The sequence below is a fragment of the Prionailurus viverrinus genome, chromosome B1 (genome assembly GCF_022837055.1).
Source record: "Prionailurus viverrinus isolate Anna chromosome B1, UM_Priviv_1.0, whole genome shotgun sequence".
Classification (NCBI taxonomy): domain Eukaryota; kingdom Metazoa; phylum Chordata; class Mammalia; order Carnivora; family Felidae; genus Prionailurus; species Prionailurus viverrinus.
The window spans coordinates 102764820-102782006 of NC_062564.1; the positions used below are offsets into that span (position 1 = coordinate 102764820).

Genomic DNA, 17187 nt, shown 5'->3' on the forward strand with positions numbered 1-17187 from the left:
AACAGTGTAGAAGAAAGTTTCAAGACACTGTTTTGGTCAATATTTGGGTTGTCTGAAGTCACTTCTGTTGTGCTCAAATACGATCACAAATTCATAGAGAATATTGGCTACGTTCTGTATGGAATATACAATGTAACTATGGTGGTCGTTTTACTCAACATGTTAATTGCTATGATTAATAGCTCATATCAAGAAATTGAGGTAAACCTGCTTTCTGTCCATGGTATCTATTCTTGCCATCTCACTCTAATAATATCCTCCATCTGTTTTTGTGCCCTTTGGTAGATGTCCAGTTCATGTCAGTAAAGAGGCTTATACCTAAGCAGAAGGAGCCTGGACATTTCCCTGTGTTTCCCTCCTGGATAGATAGTCTCACAGGCTCTAGTGTCTTCTAGGAGCACAGCAGGGGTCCCCATGAATTTGCCATCATGCTGCCTCCTCTTAGAGTATATTTCAGAAGTTTTGAAGTTAATGGCTAGAAGAAGTACTGACTATAGGGAAATTATTCTTTCCTAGGTTAGCTGGCCAACCATCTGAAAGATCCTAGTAGAGGAATTACTAGATGTCTGGCAAACATCAGTGATGTCCTGTATCCAGCCAGAATTTTTAGTATTCTAGAAGTCATTTTACTTCATATTTTGGATTGCTCTTGCTTTGGTGCCTTCCTTCATCATTGTATGTATGTTTTCCTACGTCCTTCCAGTTCGTATTCAGTATCTCTTTAGTATTTTGCTATTTGTTAAACCTCCGAGTCTCTGTGTGTGTTTTAGAAAACACATAGATTCTCAAAACAGAAGTTAGGTCCCCCAGAAATGAAAACTGTGGCACTCTGAATAACTGTTTGAGTGTGGTAATGGCAGGGTGAAATGAACAAGCCAACTTCTTCCACCTTTGAACTTCCTTCTCTTCATTTTTCTCTCCATCACTCTGGGCCGTTACTGAAGATAAAATGAGATACAAGACAAGAATAGTCCACCCAGGGCCTTATGTGACATTTGAGGACAGATGGCAGACACGACATCCAAAGTGCAATTCGTCTGAGTGCTATTCTTTTCCCTTTGCTCTAAAGTATAATATGGTGTATCTATAGCCTGCCTTGGATGGGTCTAGATGAGGAGGGAGGGAGGGTGGGTAAAGACTGATGAAGTACCATTGATTATGAGGAATTGGCAGAGGTGGGGAAGAAGGGAGGAGTTAATGTTTTCATCCTTCCTTGACCCTGAATTTTTCTTGCATTTTTGCTTTGTTTTTGGCTGGGGGGTGGGACACTCTGGTTAAATTTCAGGTGTTACAGCCATATGGAAGAGAAAAATTAAAAAGATGAGTATCATGAAAACAATACTAAGAATATTATATAGGCCAATAGAAGTTATATACAGATAAATGTATATAAGTGACTTCTCTATTTCAAAAGCGTAATTTAGGTTCATTGTATGATCCTACTGGAATCAATTACTAGAATATTTAGTTTTTAAAATGAGACATTGTTTCTTTTCTATTTTTGTGATACAGGATGACAGTGACGTAGAATGGAAGTTTGCCCGTTCAAAACTTTGGTTATCTTATTTTGATGATGGAAAAACATTACCTCCACCCTTCAGTCTAGTTCCTAGTCCAAAGTCATTTGTTTATTTTGTCATGAGGATCATTAACTTCTCCAAATGCAGAAGGAGCCGGCTACAGAAGGATATAGAAATGGGAATGGGTAACTCCAAGTCCAGGGTACGTATCAAAAACTTACCAAGACATTGCAATGAATGTTTTGTCTTTCTCCTTGTCTTTTGATGTTTGTTCAGTAATTTTTATGTATGAACTTAGAAGATGTTGAAAGTTACTATCCATTCCATAGTCTTTCATAGACTAACACTTAATATCTTCACAATGTTTCAAGAAGTCACTTAGTCTATGCGTTACTTCTGGTCAGAATTTCGTGCAAAGTGCCAGATTAAAAACAAACAAAAACACTTTTTTAACTTGTTAAAAGTAAACATGAAAGTTCTTGTTAGAAAACACTTTGTATTTTTGTGTTCCATCCTTCTCAATTGTTATTTTGAAGTTAAAGAATTTTAATTTCACATTTTCCTCTTGGCTGCATATATAGTTTACCACCACCACATTCTTCTTATTTGTAGAAACTCTTTATCAAGCTAAGTAACCTTTTTCTTTAATATCATAAAATCAACACAGGCCTAAGAGCATCCTCAAATATTCCATTTGATATTTCATAAATACCATTTTTATAAATAATCAAGAATGGTTTGTCCCAAAGTTTTCCTGGGTAAGTCATACTTTGATTTTAGTTTGAGTCATACTTTGATTTTAACAAAGATGAGTTTTATGACAATACTTTATTATCATGAATTTAATTTGCAGAGATAGAATTGGTATAGGACACAGGAGGAGATGAGCAGACCTCAGATAATAAGGGAGCAAGACATAACAGGAATAAATGTGTGGAGTTGCTTATACTAGTAACTAATTTTTGCCTAAAGTTGTGAAAATGATCTGTTCTTGTCATACCTTGGGAGCCCACAAGATAGCAATGTTACTCCGTAAAGTACAGACCTTTCTGAGCAGAGGTGGATAAGTTTTGTCAGTTGAAGTTGAGAAAAAAGACTAGATTATTGCAATTTAATTTCTTTCTTTAAAAAAAATGTGTATTTCCAAGATTTTTAGTACCCTGGCATCTTATTCCTTAGGAAGGTGGCCTTTTAAACCTTTTTAAATTTGACTTGGACATGGGCTCTTAAGGCTATTATGTTCCAAGGCATTGATTTGGCTGTGTCATCCTATGATTTCAAATAGTACCTCATATGTACACAGCGAGAAGGAGTACAATGTAAAGAATAGAGCCTCCATGTCAGACCAGGATTTGTATTCTGGTGCTTATGGCTTATTTTCAAGTAACATGGATAAGTCATTTCATCACTCTGAGCCTTAGTTGTCTCATCTGAAAGAGAGAAAACTTGGTAGGATTAATGTAAGGATGATATGAGATGTACAAGTTCCAGCCTCAACAAATATCAGTGCCCTTCCTCATTCACAGTTTACAAAGTGCTTTGCTGTACATTTGAACCTCATGCAACACTGTGAGGTAGGTATTATTATTATTCCCATTTTATAGATAAGACAACTGAAACCATTAAAGTAGTGTATTTACACAAGGTCAGGGGAGCTAGCTGGCCTGTGTGGAGTAGGTGTGAAATCCAAGTTTTCCAGCATCAGGTGCCTCGCTCTTTCTACTGCACATGGCTGCCTTATACCCAGCACCTACTGCTCTGGCTTGGTTACTGGCCCATTTCCTCCCCATGGGCTGCTCCTTCAGAGACAGGGTGGCTAGTCTCTTAAATGGGCCAGGCTCTAATTGCCATCCTGGGCAACTCCCACCACTATTGAAATTGACTTTGTTTTGAAGGTGCTTTGTTTGTCTGGGGATTTATTAACTGAAGCTTTATTATTCAAAACCGGAAGCCTCTGGAGAGCGTGGGAACTCACAGCTCTTGCACTCACACCTTAAAGTTTTCTTTCTGTAGGCAACTGATTTCACGGACTCCATTCTTAAGAGTATCATAATGAAGGGGAGAAATACTGTCAGGGAAAGAAGAGCACATTCAGATGTCTGTCTTGTGGCTACCTATACCTCTGTAAAGGAAATGCAGCTTGCTCAAATGCATGTGAGGGGAGCAGAAGTGCTCTATTTATGGTGTCCTCTTCTGCCTGTATTACACCATTGGCAGGAAGAACAGCTTTTTTCAGAGAGGTGGCTGGAAATAGAAAAAAAGTTGAGCACTGATCTCTCAGAAGCCATGAGCCATGGCTTCCCAATCTCCCCATATCTAGTTAAAAACTGCCATTTTAATTTTATTTTTTAAATTGTGCATGGAGATGTTTAAATCTCTTTAATATTATTTTTTATTATAAATATTAATAAATACTCTCTGCATACTGAATTTGGTAAAAATTTGGAGAAATTATATGTCTCTGTTTTTCTCTTTTTAGAAGAGAGGAAGGAGCCTCAAGAAATCTTTCGCGCTAACCCCTAAAACTAACCTCAGTCAACAATCAGATACTGACCTCTAGTGGCAAATAGAAGAATTAATTTTATTAGCTAAGGTTTTCTGTTGGCAAGATTGTGCCACATCCTCTTAGCATCCCACACATAGGATCCTGAGTAATGATCATGGAAGTCAGGTGGTGGGGTGAAGACATATTTTCGCATAGGTGGTCCTGCCTTTGAATCATACTGCATTGGTAGCAGCTTGCCAAAAAGTAAGAGGCAGGCCCTGCTGACATACATAAAAAGTAGCTAGTAACAGTGTGCTTCTCTTACTGTCTCTTTCTACCCACTCTAAAGTTAAACTCTAAAGAGAGAGCAAGAAAAAAATTTTCTTTAAGCCCAATTATCTTGAAAGTTATGAATCTTGCTCAGTATAAGGCCAAGATACCTAGAAAGACATGTTATTTTGGCTCATATTTCAGGGTTACAAAATAACAAATGATACCATTCGAACTTGTAGTGTGTTCCTGTCCGAGTGTAGGCGAGGAATACAGGCTCAGGAGCAGACAGTTCCTTCTATGCATCCTTACCTTCTAGATGCTGTGAATACATTTTGATTAAGCACACAAGTCCTCAGGGGCAATTACATTTAGTATGAGCCAACTTTTAAAAATGTTTTCAGTTAAGCAGTTCTGTTGCAGTGCACATTATAAACATTTTGATAAATGTGAGTTACGTTGTTGCATTCATTTTTACCTTTGAAAATCTATTAAATCACTGATAAAACTCCACTTCCACAAAGTTTTCCTTGGAAATGTTGACTCCAGAAATGTTATCAATGAGAATATAGTAGATTATATTTTTGACTTACAAATGAATGTATTCTAATTTACTAGGTTAATTGTATTTTTTCCTAGTTAAACCTCTTCACTCAGTCTAACTCAAGAGTTTTTGAATCACACAGTTTTAACAGCATTCTCAACCAGCCAACACGTTATCAGGTAAGCATTCAGTAGACATATCTTTTTATCCGTATGTAATTCCGTGTGTGTGTGTGTGTGTGTGTGTGTGTGTGTGTGTGTGTGTGTGGTGAGTAGAATTATATTCTTCGGATATACTATGAGGATAGAACAGAACAGAAAAAATAGTATGTTAGTAGGAGGGGACTTTAGAAATCAGAGTTCCACATCCTTCATTTTTTTGGTTGAGGAAGAAGAGTGATATTAAAAGCAAAGTGTTGCCACACCTTCCAAAGAACATCCTCAAATACCTTGAGCTGGAGAAGCAGTGGGAGATATGGTATATTAGGAAGATTATGCTTTCACAGTATGGAAACCTGAGACATTTCTCTAGGTAATCCATTTTTCCAATGTATTCTTAGTCTATACTGTTCCATTAGTGCTACTTTAAAATATCTTCTGCATTTTGACATTAGATGTGACATTTGAACACTATTTTCCAACTTAGATGAGGTTGTAGCTTTTCTTTTCCATCTGGTTGATCATTTTGACTATCAAATCTGTAGATTTCTGATGAAATCTAGAGATCACAAGATCACAAGAATGAAGATCCAGGAATTTATAATGTATGGTTATGTCACTTAATGGGTACACTGCTCTTTGTACACTCGTCTTGGAAGCAGCAAATCCTGCAAATTGCTTGGCACACTGATTGTCAAAGTCTTACTTTTTTTTTTTATGAAATTTATTGACAAATTGGTTTCCATACAACACCCAGTACTCATCCCAAAAGGTGCCCTCCTCAATACCCATCACCCACCCTCTCCTCCCTCCCACCCCCCATCAACCCTCAGTTTGTTCTCAGTTTTTAACAGTCTCTTATACTTTGGCTCTCTCCCATTCTAACCTCTTTTTTTTTTTTTTTCCTTCCCCTCCCCCATGGGTTCCTGTTAAGTTTCTCAGGATCCACATAAGAGTGAAACCATATGGTATCTGTCTTTCTCTGTATGGCTTATTTCACTTAGCATCACACTCTCCAGTTCCATCCACGTTGCTACAAAAGGCCATATTTCATTTTTTCTCATTGCCACGTAATATTCCATTGTGTATATAAACCACAATTTCTTTATCCATTCATCAGTTGATGGACATTTAGGCTCTTTCCATAATTTGGCTATTGTTGAGAGTGCTGCTATGAACATTGGGGTACAAGTGGCCCTATGCATCAGTACTCCTGTATCCCTTGGATAAATTCCTAGCAGTGCTATTGTTGGGTCATAGGGTAGGTCTATTTTTAATTTTCTGAGGAACCTCCACACTGCTTTCCAGAGCGGCTGCACCAATTTGCATTCCCACCAACAGTGCAAGAGGGTTCCCGTTTCTCCACATCCTCTCCAGCATCTGTAGTCTCCTGATTTGTTCATTTTGGCCACTCTGACTGGCGTGAGGTGATACCTGAGTGTGGTTTTGATTTGTATTTCCCTGATAAGGAGCGACGCTGAACATCTTTTCATGTGCCTGTTGGCCATCCGGATGTCTTCTTTAGAGAAGTGTCTATTCATGTTTTCTGCCCATTTCTTCACTGGGTTATTTGTTTTTCGGGTGTGGAGTTTGGTGAGCTCTTTATACATTTTGGATACTAGCCCTTTGTCCGATATGTCATTTGCGAATATCTTTTCCCATTCCGTTGGTTGCCTTTTAGTTTTGTTGGTTGTTTCCTTGGCTGTGCAGAAGCTTTTTATCTTCAGAAGGTCCCAGTAATTCACTTTTGCTTTTAATTCCCTTGCCTTTGGGGATGTGTCGAGTAAGAGATTGCTACGGCTGAGGTCAGAGAGGTCTTTTCCTGCTTTCTCCTCTAAGGTTTTGATGGTTTCCTGTCTCACATTTAGGTCCTTTATCCATTTTGAGTTTATTTTTGTGAATGGTGTGAGAAAGTGGTCTAGTTTCAACCTTCTGCATGTTGCTGTCCAGTTCTCCCAGCACCATTTGTTAAAGAGGCTGTCTTTTTTCCATTGGATGTTCTTTCCTGCTTTGTCAAAGATGAGTTGGCCATACGTTTGTGGGTCTAGTTCTGGGGTTTCTATTCTATTCCATTGGTCTATGTGTCTGTTTTTGTGCCAAAAGTCTTACTTTTTAATGGCTACATTATATTCCATTTATATGGTTATATTTACATTTAATATATCAGTCTTCTATCAATAGAAATAGAGGATATTACCAATATTTAGCTATTATAAGCAACACTGCAGTAAGTAACCTCGTATATATGACATTTGAAACATGCACAACCGTATAGAATTGTCTGGTTAAAGTGTATATAGGCATTTTAATATTTTAGCTATTATCAAACTGATTTTGATGGAACTTGTACCAATTTATAGTCTTAACGATAAATGTGTGAAAGAGCCCATTTCCTCCTTCATGCACTAACAGCGTGTTACCAAAGGTTTTTTATCTTTGTCAAATAGATGGGTGAATATGGTATCACAGTGTAGTCTTACTTGGCATTCTTTGTAATGAATGAACTTGACCATCTTTTTATATTTAGTATTCCACATGTTTACTTTTCTTGATGGGTTTTTTGTTATAAAGAGGAATTCATTTATGAAATATTTGAAGAATTAAGAATTCTTTTCAAATTAGTCCTTTGCCTGTGATACAAGTTGAGAATTTTTTTCTGTTTGTTGTATATATTTTTAATATTTTCACCCAACTTTATGATTTTTGTATCATCAACTCTACAAACTTTCTATCGCTTTTAGATTTTGTGACCTGTTTAGGAAGATCTTCCCCCACGTAAGAATACTTGAGAAATTTTTTACACATATTTTCTTTAGTACTTTTATGGTTTTACTTTTCAGATGAAAATATATGATCCATATAGAATATATTTTGATGCAATGTGTGGGGTGGAGATCCAAATTTATTCGTTTTCCAGATGATTATATAGTTGGATGTGTTGAATAAATATCTTTTTATTGACTTGAAATGTCACCTTTATCACTTACTAAATTTCTTTATCTACTTAGATTTGTTTCTAGGATTTCCATATGTTGTAGAACCACATTGTTTTAATTATTATAGTTTATAACAAAAGTTAAATAAAATATACAGACACAGACACACACATACATATGTCCTTACTTCAGGACTCTTATTTTACATAATATCCTGGCTATTCTTTCTTGTTTCTATTTCTGTTTGAACTTTAGAGTCAGCTTGTGTAGGCAATAAAATATTCTGTTCTTTTTGTGATTGTGTTAAGTAAAATTGAGTTCTGTATAATGTCTGGCTTCCTTTTCAACAACATGATATACCTTTCCAACTGTTCAGATCTTCATTTGTGTATTCAGTATCATTATAAAGTCGTCCTCCTGTTGTTTGTATTGATTAGGATATTAAGTTTGGCGCAAACCTCACAAAACCACCAAATACCAACCACTATGTAAAGCATATATATAGAAATGTATTCCTCTCACCTATTCAAGAAGTCAAGAGGTGGTCATCCCAGGACTGGTATGCTACCTACCAATGTTCAGGGACCAAGGCTTTTATAGCATATAATTGTGTCATGACTGGCTTTCAGTCTAACATGCTTCATGGTCCAAGAAAGTTATTGGAAATCTGGCTATTATTTGTGCATTCCAAAATACATTTAGAAGGTGATAGGAAAGAAAGATATGCCTCTTTCCTATAAGGAACTTATTTAAAGTTGCACAGTTTATCTGCAGGGGAGGTTGGGAAATATCTTAATTCCTAGGGGCCATTTGCCAAGCTAAAAAAAAAAAAAAAAAAAAAGGGAAGAGAATTGTCAGTCTCTGCTGAGATGATTATGTTATTTGTCTTGGTGCTTATCTTTATGTCTTTACATATATTTCTGTCTCTGTTACTTGATTTATAAGTTTCAAGTTTTATCTTTTGATCCTCCAGCTCTAAAATATGAGAGAATCAATGTGTTTATTTTATCTTTTATCACTTCCCCCTTTCTCTTAACATTTATTAGTTAAATCATTACAACTGTGATGGAGCAAAAAAACTTTACCCATTAGGTTTTGTCAATTAAACTGACAAAAGACAGATTAATATGAGGGAAAAAAAAAACACATGTGTATTTATAAAAAGCAAAATGCATACACACAGGAGAACTCCCTGATGAGTAACGCAAGGGGGTAGTTAGAATTGGGAGCTTACATACCACCTTAACAAAGGGTAAATTTGGGTAGAAGTGACAAGACAAAGGAAACAGGTTTGGGCTCTAAAGGGTTCTAAATTGTGGGAAGGTAAGTATACAAGAAAACCAATGAAAGATTAGGGTTGCTTTATTAAGGTTTTCCTGTGCAGACCCTGTGCCAACTTTTTGTCTCCAGTGATGATGGTTGTTTTAATTCCTTCTGGTTTGGAACAAGGAGAGGGAAGACCTTCACAAAGGGAAATTTATGTCTTGCTTTTAGGCAGATAGGAGAGGGGGAGTGAGCTCTTTCTGTGTTTTCTGCTTCTTAATCGACTTCAGAGTAATCCTTATGCCAAAGTGCTGGTCAGGATTTTAACCCACATTTGTTTTCATTTTAGTCCCACAGAGTTGGCACATGCCACGGATCTTTTTGCCATCATTTTCCTTTGTGGACTAAAGTTTGTCTTTAGTTTCTTCAGAAAGAGTTCATGGGAACTATGTTCTGAGTTATTTTATATTCTAAACTGTTTTCTATTTTCTATATATTTATATTGACTTGCTACAAAATTCTTAGATATGACTTTATTTTCTTAATGTAAACATTGCTCCACTGCTCCTAGAATGAAATGCTGATGTGGAAAAGTTTGAGGCCGGATTGTTTTTCTTATACTATTGACCTGAGATTTTGATTTGAATGCCCACATTTTCTTCATTCATTTTCTAAGTCCAATAACTTGCTGTTGGTTTTTCTGAAGGTGAATCTGTATGTGCACAGATATGGTTTTGGTGCACAGATATGGTGTATGGTTTTTCTGAAGGTGAATCTTCCTGCACAAAGTATGGCTCTTCAATCTATACATTCCAGTCTTCTTTTATTTCTGAATAATATCCTTATATCATATCTTGAAATATTTTTTTCTGTTCCTTTATTTGGGTCTCTTCTTTAAAGAATCCAATTAGATGCCTGCTGAATCTTCTTTGCCTGTCCTCTGTAGCAACCACTTTTACTCTATTCCAGTTGAATTTTTTATCCATTTCTCCTTTGGCTCCTTTTCTCTCATACTGTATTGTTCTTTGTCTTCATATGTGCTATTTCAAATTTACCTTTCATTTCTGTGACAATTTTCTTCTTCCTCTTTTTGAGACTTTCAAGCTTATATATCATTTCCTTTTTTGACTCACAATATTTTCCTCGGCCTTTGGTGCTCTTATTTTAAAGACATGATTGGCTCATTGGGTATTCATTCCTGCTTTGCTAAAGATTAGTTGACCATATAGTTGATGAATCCATTTCTGGGTTTTCTATTCTATTCCATTGGTCTGTGTGTCTGTTTTTGTGCCAGTTCCATACTGTCTAGATGACTACAAGTTTATAATAGAGCTCAAAGTCTGGAATTGTGATGCCACCAGCTTTGCTTTTCTTTCCCAGGATTACTTTAGCTTTTGGGGTTTTTTGTGGTTCCATACAAATTTTAGGATTGTTTGTTCTAGCACTGTGAAGAATGCTGGTGGTGTTTTGATAGGAATTGTATAAAGTGTGTAGATTGCTTTGGGTAGTATAGACATTTTAACATTGTTCTTTCAATCCGTGAGCTTAGAATGTTTTTCTTTTTATCATCTTCAATTTCTTTCCTAAGTATTCTATACTTTTCTGAGTACAGATCTTTTACCTCTTTGGTTAGATTTATTTGTAGGTATCTTATGGGTTTTGGTGCAATTGTGAATGGGACAGATTCATTGATTTCTCTTTCTGCTGCTTCATTTTTGGTGTATAGAAATGCAACAGATTTCTGTACATTGATTTTATATTCTGTGATGTTACTGATTTCATGTATCAGTTCTAGCAATTTTTTGGTGGAGTCCTACATAGAATATCATGACATCTGTGAAGAGTGAAAGTTTGCCTTTCTTCCTTGCCAATTTGGATTATTTTTATTGCTTTTTTTTTTTTTTCTGGTTGCTGAAGCTAGGACTTCCAGTACTATGTTAAATAATAATGGTGAGAGTGGACATCCCTCTCTTGTTCCTGACCTTAGAGGAAAAGCTCTCAGTTTTTCCCCATTGAGGATGATATTAGCTGTGGGTCTTTGGTAGGTGGCCTTTATGATGTTGAGGTGTGTTCCCTCTATCCCTACTTTATTGGGGTTTTTATTAATGTTTTTTCTGCATCTATTAAGATCATATGGTTCTTATCCTTTCTTTTATTAATGTGGTGTATCATGTTGATTGATTTGCGATTATTGAACCACCCTTGCAGCCCAGGAATAAATCCCACTTGATCATGGTAAATAATTCTTTTAATGTACTCTTGGATTTAATTTGCTAGGATCTTGTTGAGAATTTTTGCATTCATATTCATCAGGGATATTGGCCTGTAGTTCCCCTTTTAGTGGGGTCTTTGGCTTTAAAATCAAGATAATGCTGACCTCGTAGAATGAGTTTGGAAGTTTTCCTTCCATTTCTACTTTTTGGAACAGTTCGAGAAGAAAATATATTAATTCCTCTTTAAATGGTTGGTAGAATTCCCCTGGGAAACCATCTGGTCCTGGTATTTTGTTTTTTGTAAGATTTTTGATTACTGACTCAATTTCTTTATTGGTTATGGATTTGTTCAAACTTTATATTTCTTCCTGTTTCAGTTTTGGTAGTTTATATGTTTATAGGAATTTATCCATTTCTTCCAGATTGCCCAATTTATTGGCATATAATTGTTCATAATATTCTTTTATAATTGTATTTTTGTGGTATTGGTTGTGATCATGCCTCTTTCATTCGTGATTTTATTTATTTGGGTCCTTTCTCTTCATTTTGATAGGTCTGGCTAAGGGTTTATTGATTTTGTTAATGCTTTCAAAGAACCAGCTCCTGTTTTACTGGGTGTTGTTGTTGTTGTTGTTGTTGTTTTTATATCATTTTTTTCTGTTCTCATTTTTATAATTTCCCTTCTTCTGCTGACTTTAGGCTTTATTTGCTGTTTCGTATCTTGTTCCTTTAGATGTAAGGTTTCATTGTGTATTTGAGACTTTTCTTGCTTCTTGATGTAGCCCTGTATTACTATGCACTTCCCTCTTATGACTGCCTTTGCTACATCCCAAAGGTTTGAACTATCGTGTTTTCATTTTCATTTGCTTCCATGTATTTCTTTATTTCTTCTTTAATTTCCTGATTAACCCATTCATTCTTTAGTAGGATGTTCTTTAACCTCCAGGTATTTGTGGTCTTCCCCAATTTTTTCTTGTGGTTGACTTCAGGTTTCATAGTGTTGTGTCTGAAAATCATGCATGGTAGGATCTCGGTCTTTTTGCACTTGTTGAGGGCTGATTTGTGACCCAGTACGTGATCTTTTCTGGAGAATGTCCCATGTACACTTGAATGTGTGTTCTGTGCTTTAGGATGAAATGTCTGAACATATCTGCTAAGTCCATCCAGTCCAGTGTGTCATTCAAAGCCATTGTTTCCTTGTTGATTTTCTACTTAAGATGATCTGTCCATTGTTGTAAGTGGGGTGTTAAGTCCCCTGCTGTTATTGTATTGTTATTAATGAGTTTCTTTATGTTTGTGTATTTATATATTTGGGTGCTTTCAAGTTGAGGGCATAAATATTTATAATTGTTAGATCTTCTTGTTGGATGGACCCCTTTATTTAGACCTAGGGCCCTTCTTCATTTCGTGTTACAGTCTTTGGTCTAAAATCTAGCCTGTCTGAAATAAATATGGCTATTCCAGCTTTTGTTTGACATCCATTAGCATGATAAATGTTTCTCTATCCCCTCACTTTCAATCTGCAGATATCTTTAGGTCTGAAATAAGTCTCTTGTAGGTGGCATATAGAGGGGTCTTGGGTTTTTTTCTTTTAATCATCCTAATAACTTGTGTCTCTTGATTGGAGCATTTAGTCCATTTACATTCAGAATGATTATTGATAGATATGAATTTAGTGCCACTGTATTACCTGTAAAGTTGGTGTTTCTGGAGATTTTCTTGTTCCTTTCCAGTCTTTGTTGCTTTTGGCCTTTCTTTCCCACTCAAAGAGTCCCCCTTTAATATTTCTTGCAGGGCTGGTTTAGTGGTCACTAACTTCTTTTGTTATTGTTTGTCTGGGAAACTCTTGATCTCCCTATTCTGAATGACAACCTTGCTGGATAAAGTATTCTTGGCTGTATATTTTCCCCATTCAGCACATTGAATATATCATGCCACTCCTTTCTGGCCTACCAAGTTTTTGTGAAGAGACCTTCTGCTAACCTTATTTGTCATCCCTTCTAGGCTAGGGATTTCTTTTCCCTCTCTGCTTTCAGGATTCTTTCCTTATATCTATTTGGCACATTTTACTATGATATGTCTTGGTATTGGCCTGCTTTTGTTGATTTTGATGGGAGTTCTCTGTGCCTCCTGGATTTGGATGCCCATTTGCTTCCCCAGATTAGGGAAGTTTTCAGGTTTAATTTGCACAAATAAACCTTCTCCTTTTTCCCTCTCTTTTTCTGGGACTCCTATGATATGGATGTTACTAAACTTTATGGAATTGATGAATTCCCTAAGTCTACATTTGTAACCTAATATTTTTTTCCTTCTTCTTATCAGCGTCATTATTTTCCATAATTTTATCTTCTGTATAGCCTATTTGTTCTTCTGATTCTTCCATCCTTGTGGTCATCATATCTAGTCAGTTTTGCATTTCAGTTAGCATTTTTAATTTCAGCCTGATCAGTTTTAAGTCTTTGATTTCTGTGGTAAGGGACTCCTTGGTGTCTTCTATGCTTTTCTCAAACCAACCTAGTATCTTTATGATTGTTGTTTTAAATTCAGGTACAGGCATAGATCCCTGGCTGTGATCTCTTCTTGTTCTTTCTTTTGGGATGAACTCCTCTGTCTTGGCATTTTTTCTAGGTCTCTGTCTTCTGTGCGTTAGGAAAGCCTGTTATGTTTCCTACTCCTGAAAGTAATGGCTATATTAAGAAGAGGTCATATGCTGTCTAGGGCCTGGTGCTTCAGGAAGTATTTCTGATATATTCTGTGTGCATGCTGCTGTTGTGTTTTGGCTGCTGTTTCCCTCAGGTCAGTCCTCTGTAGAGTTTGTCCTTGCCTGTAGTGGGGACTTGTTTGGACCTTGTCTACTGTGTCGTGCGTTTTAACTAGGTGTGTTTTACTCCTCTTGTTAAAAGAGGCTAGATCCTCTTTGCCCTAGGGCTGAAATTGCAGCACTGTATGGTCAGTAGACTTGGTGCATGCAGGAGATTTGTGCTCATCTTCTGGGAGAGGGGCTCCCTACTGCTCTGAATCTCAGGGACACTTGCTCTAGTAAAAAAAAAGAACCTACAGAGTGCAAGAGGGAGGGCATTGGTGTAAGCAGCTGAAACCTCCACTGTGGGTGCTGTGCTGATCACTGTAGCCTGTCTGGGCTGATGTGGGGGAGAAAAATGGCACCAACCTGCTCTCTTGACACCAGAGAGGGGAGTTTGTGCCTGCCACTTCTCAGGAAACCCTCACAGAAGAGTGAACAATTTCCTTTTGTGTGTACCAGGCATCCCTCAGATCCCTTGCCTTCACCCTGTCTGTGTCTGAGCCATCTTCCCACTCCTGTATTTTATCTCAGCTGGCTGGGTTTCAAAACTCCAAATTTTGGGGACCAAATGCCGCTGATCCTCTCGAGGAGGGTCTTGCCACGCTGGGGCTGGCGACAGTTTGTCCCCAGAGGGCTGTTACACGAAGGCACAGGGGCTTGGAGTTTATGGTAAAGTGCAGCAAAAAGCTGGTGTCCATGTTAGCTGTCCTCAGCAGGAGTCTTTGCTTGTATGCTAGTGAACGGGGCAGCTCACTGGTGCCTGACCGCTCTTTTGTCCTCTGAGAGGCAGTGCCACCTCTCCCAAATGCATTCCAAGAAGGGAACTGTCTCTCCCAGTGTGATGCAGGGGATCCTCAGACCATGCTGTCCACTCTCGGTCCTCTTCTCTCCTGCACAGGAACCCCTCTATGCCCACCAGGCTCCACCCAGCTATGGTGCAGATTTCTGAAACTTCAGACTTTGAGCTCCACTCTTTGTAAAAACTTGCGATAATCAGCTCTTTTCATTTTCCCCGTTCCCATTTCCCCAATGGTTTTGGGGAAGTATTTTTTCTTGTGCAGTGCCCTGTGTCCTATTCTTTTTCTCTCTTTCTCTCCTGTCTCCCTGATCCAGGTTCCTTCCCCTCCACAGCACCAGCAATTCTTTTCTACCCCAATCATGTCTCTGCACTTCCCACCTTCCACGATGTGGCCTCTTTTCTCCTTCTAGCTGTGAGTTTGTTCTCTCAGTCCTCAGATTGATTTCCTAGGTGTCCGAATAATTGGACATATATTATCTAGCTGTGTTCAAGGGATGAGGCTAGCATAGAGTCCTCCTAGTATCTGCCGTCTTAACTCCCAATCTGTACTCAGCTTTAAATGAAGTAAGTTCTTGAATCAGCAGCTTTCAGGAGGTTGGAGTGGTATTAGAGAATTCCAGATCCTCCTTCGCAGCTAATAGAATTTTCCTATGGGCACAGGATTGTATTTGTGAGTTCATTTTTTCTTTATGTTTCCCTAACAGAAAATAGCAATACAAGACTAGTCAGTTGCAAGGCATATTCTTCCTCTCCACCTCACGAAATACATCTAGCAAATATGGATTTCCTTTATAATTTCTCCTTCACTCTTCTATTCCAAACTTCTCTCGATTTTGTGTCAAAAGGTCAAGGGAAGTTCTCAGCCATGAATGTCTGCCTTTGGCATTTCCTCACACCCTCATTTGATTTTTCATATGACATTTCTAAAGAAGAGTATGGATGTATCACAGGAGTTTGTGTTTCTGTTTCTTGTTCTCCTTGTTGCTTTTGAATGATTTAGAAGAAGTGGGGGAAATTCCCAAATTTATTGTCAAATTCAATCTTCTTGTGTCTGAAAACTGTTCTGCTTCTATATGAGGTGATCTTTGCTATGCTGCCTAGAGGCTCCAGAATGCCGTACATTTCATATTTTATAAGGAGAAGAATTCCCTGTCTGTAGCATGATACTCTGTGGTGCTCCAAAATTGATAGTATAAAAACAAACTCTGAGAAAAAAGATTTAAATCAGCTATCAAACTTCACAGATGAATCAAATTTCATATAAATGCCTTGATTATATTTAGATAAAATCTCTTTACTATGGATTCCATGAGTGATAACAATTGGTTTTAGTTTAATGAATTCTTGTTTCATGCAGTGTAATTATAATATATGACTTACTTAAAGAAATCCCAGATCTTAATCTGCTAAATGGGGATTATTTTCTTCAAAGTGGTGACCTTTTGGGATACTCTAAATCTAATGGTGCTACCACAATTCAGAACATTTTTGGAATATCACTAAAGAATTACTTTTATAATAAGTTTATAAGATACAAAAATTGCTTCATTTTCATTATTAAACTCAGATAATTATTCACCTTATTAATAAGACTTAGTGCCACGTGACTACTTTTTTTTCAAAAATAGTCGTATCCATCTTCAAAAAAACACATGGCTGTTGCCAGCTGCACCTTATGTGTTTTACATCCAAAGGAGTGTTTCCTCTCCAAAACAATTACTTCAAAAGTAGAGAGACTCAAGTTTGCCTCAAAGTATAACAGAGGAAGAGTTTCAAAAATACTTTGATCAATTACAGTGTTATTTATATTAACATTAATTATTAATAGTGTGCTGAGGTCATTTTTGTTATGTGTGTAGATATTTTTTTGTTATGTTACAAAACTAGAGATGATTTTTTCTGGAGAACATAAGGACTTGGAGGGATAGCTGTGATTGAATTCTGCTCATGAAAAGTTCAAGTTAAAGGTACATGGATATGCTAAAGTGACTTTAAGAAATGGGAATTTTTTCTAAGACTCCACAGACACAAGGTTGTAGGTGCTTGGGTCCTATTCTCTCTGGTGTCTCTTGTAGCAGCTCTGCTTTAACTACCTTCTTTAGCTTGGGAACTCCTTTCACCAATGTAGTGTTATACTGTCTTTGGCCCACATGATTGTCCCTAGTCCGAACCACTAAGGCTACCATAGGTGGCTTG

General features: G+C 37.2%; 1 protein-coding gene across 4 annotated transcripts in view; it reads left to right on the plus strand.

Moving 5' to 3' along the window:
* TRPC3 (transient receptor potential cation channel subfamily C member 3) overlaps nt 1–17187 on the plus strand; it is a 73678-nt gene that overhangs the window by 43611 nt on the left and 12880 nt on the right. For 3 of the 4 annotated variants that reach the window (XM_047856205.1, XM_047856206.1, XM_047856208.1), the window contains exons 8-11: nt 6–201; nt 1513–1722; nt 3047–3094; nt 4915–4998. In XM_047856205.1, coding sequence (XP_047712161.1) covers nt 6–201; nt 1513–1722; nt 3047–3094; nt 4915–4998 — 538 coding nt within the window. The remainder of the gene's footprint in view (nt 1–5; nt 202–1512; nt 1723–3046; nt 3095–4914; nt 4999–17187) is intronic. The other variant, XM_047856207.1, reaches the window with a different exon arrangement.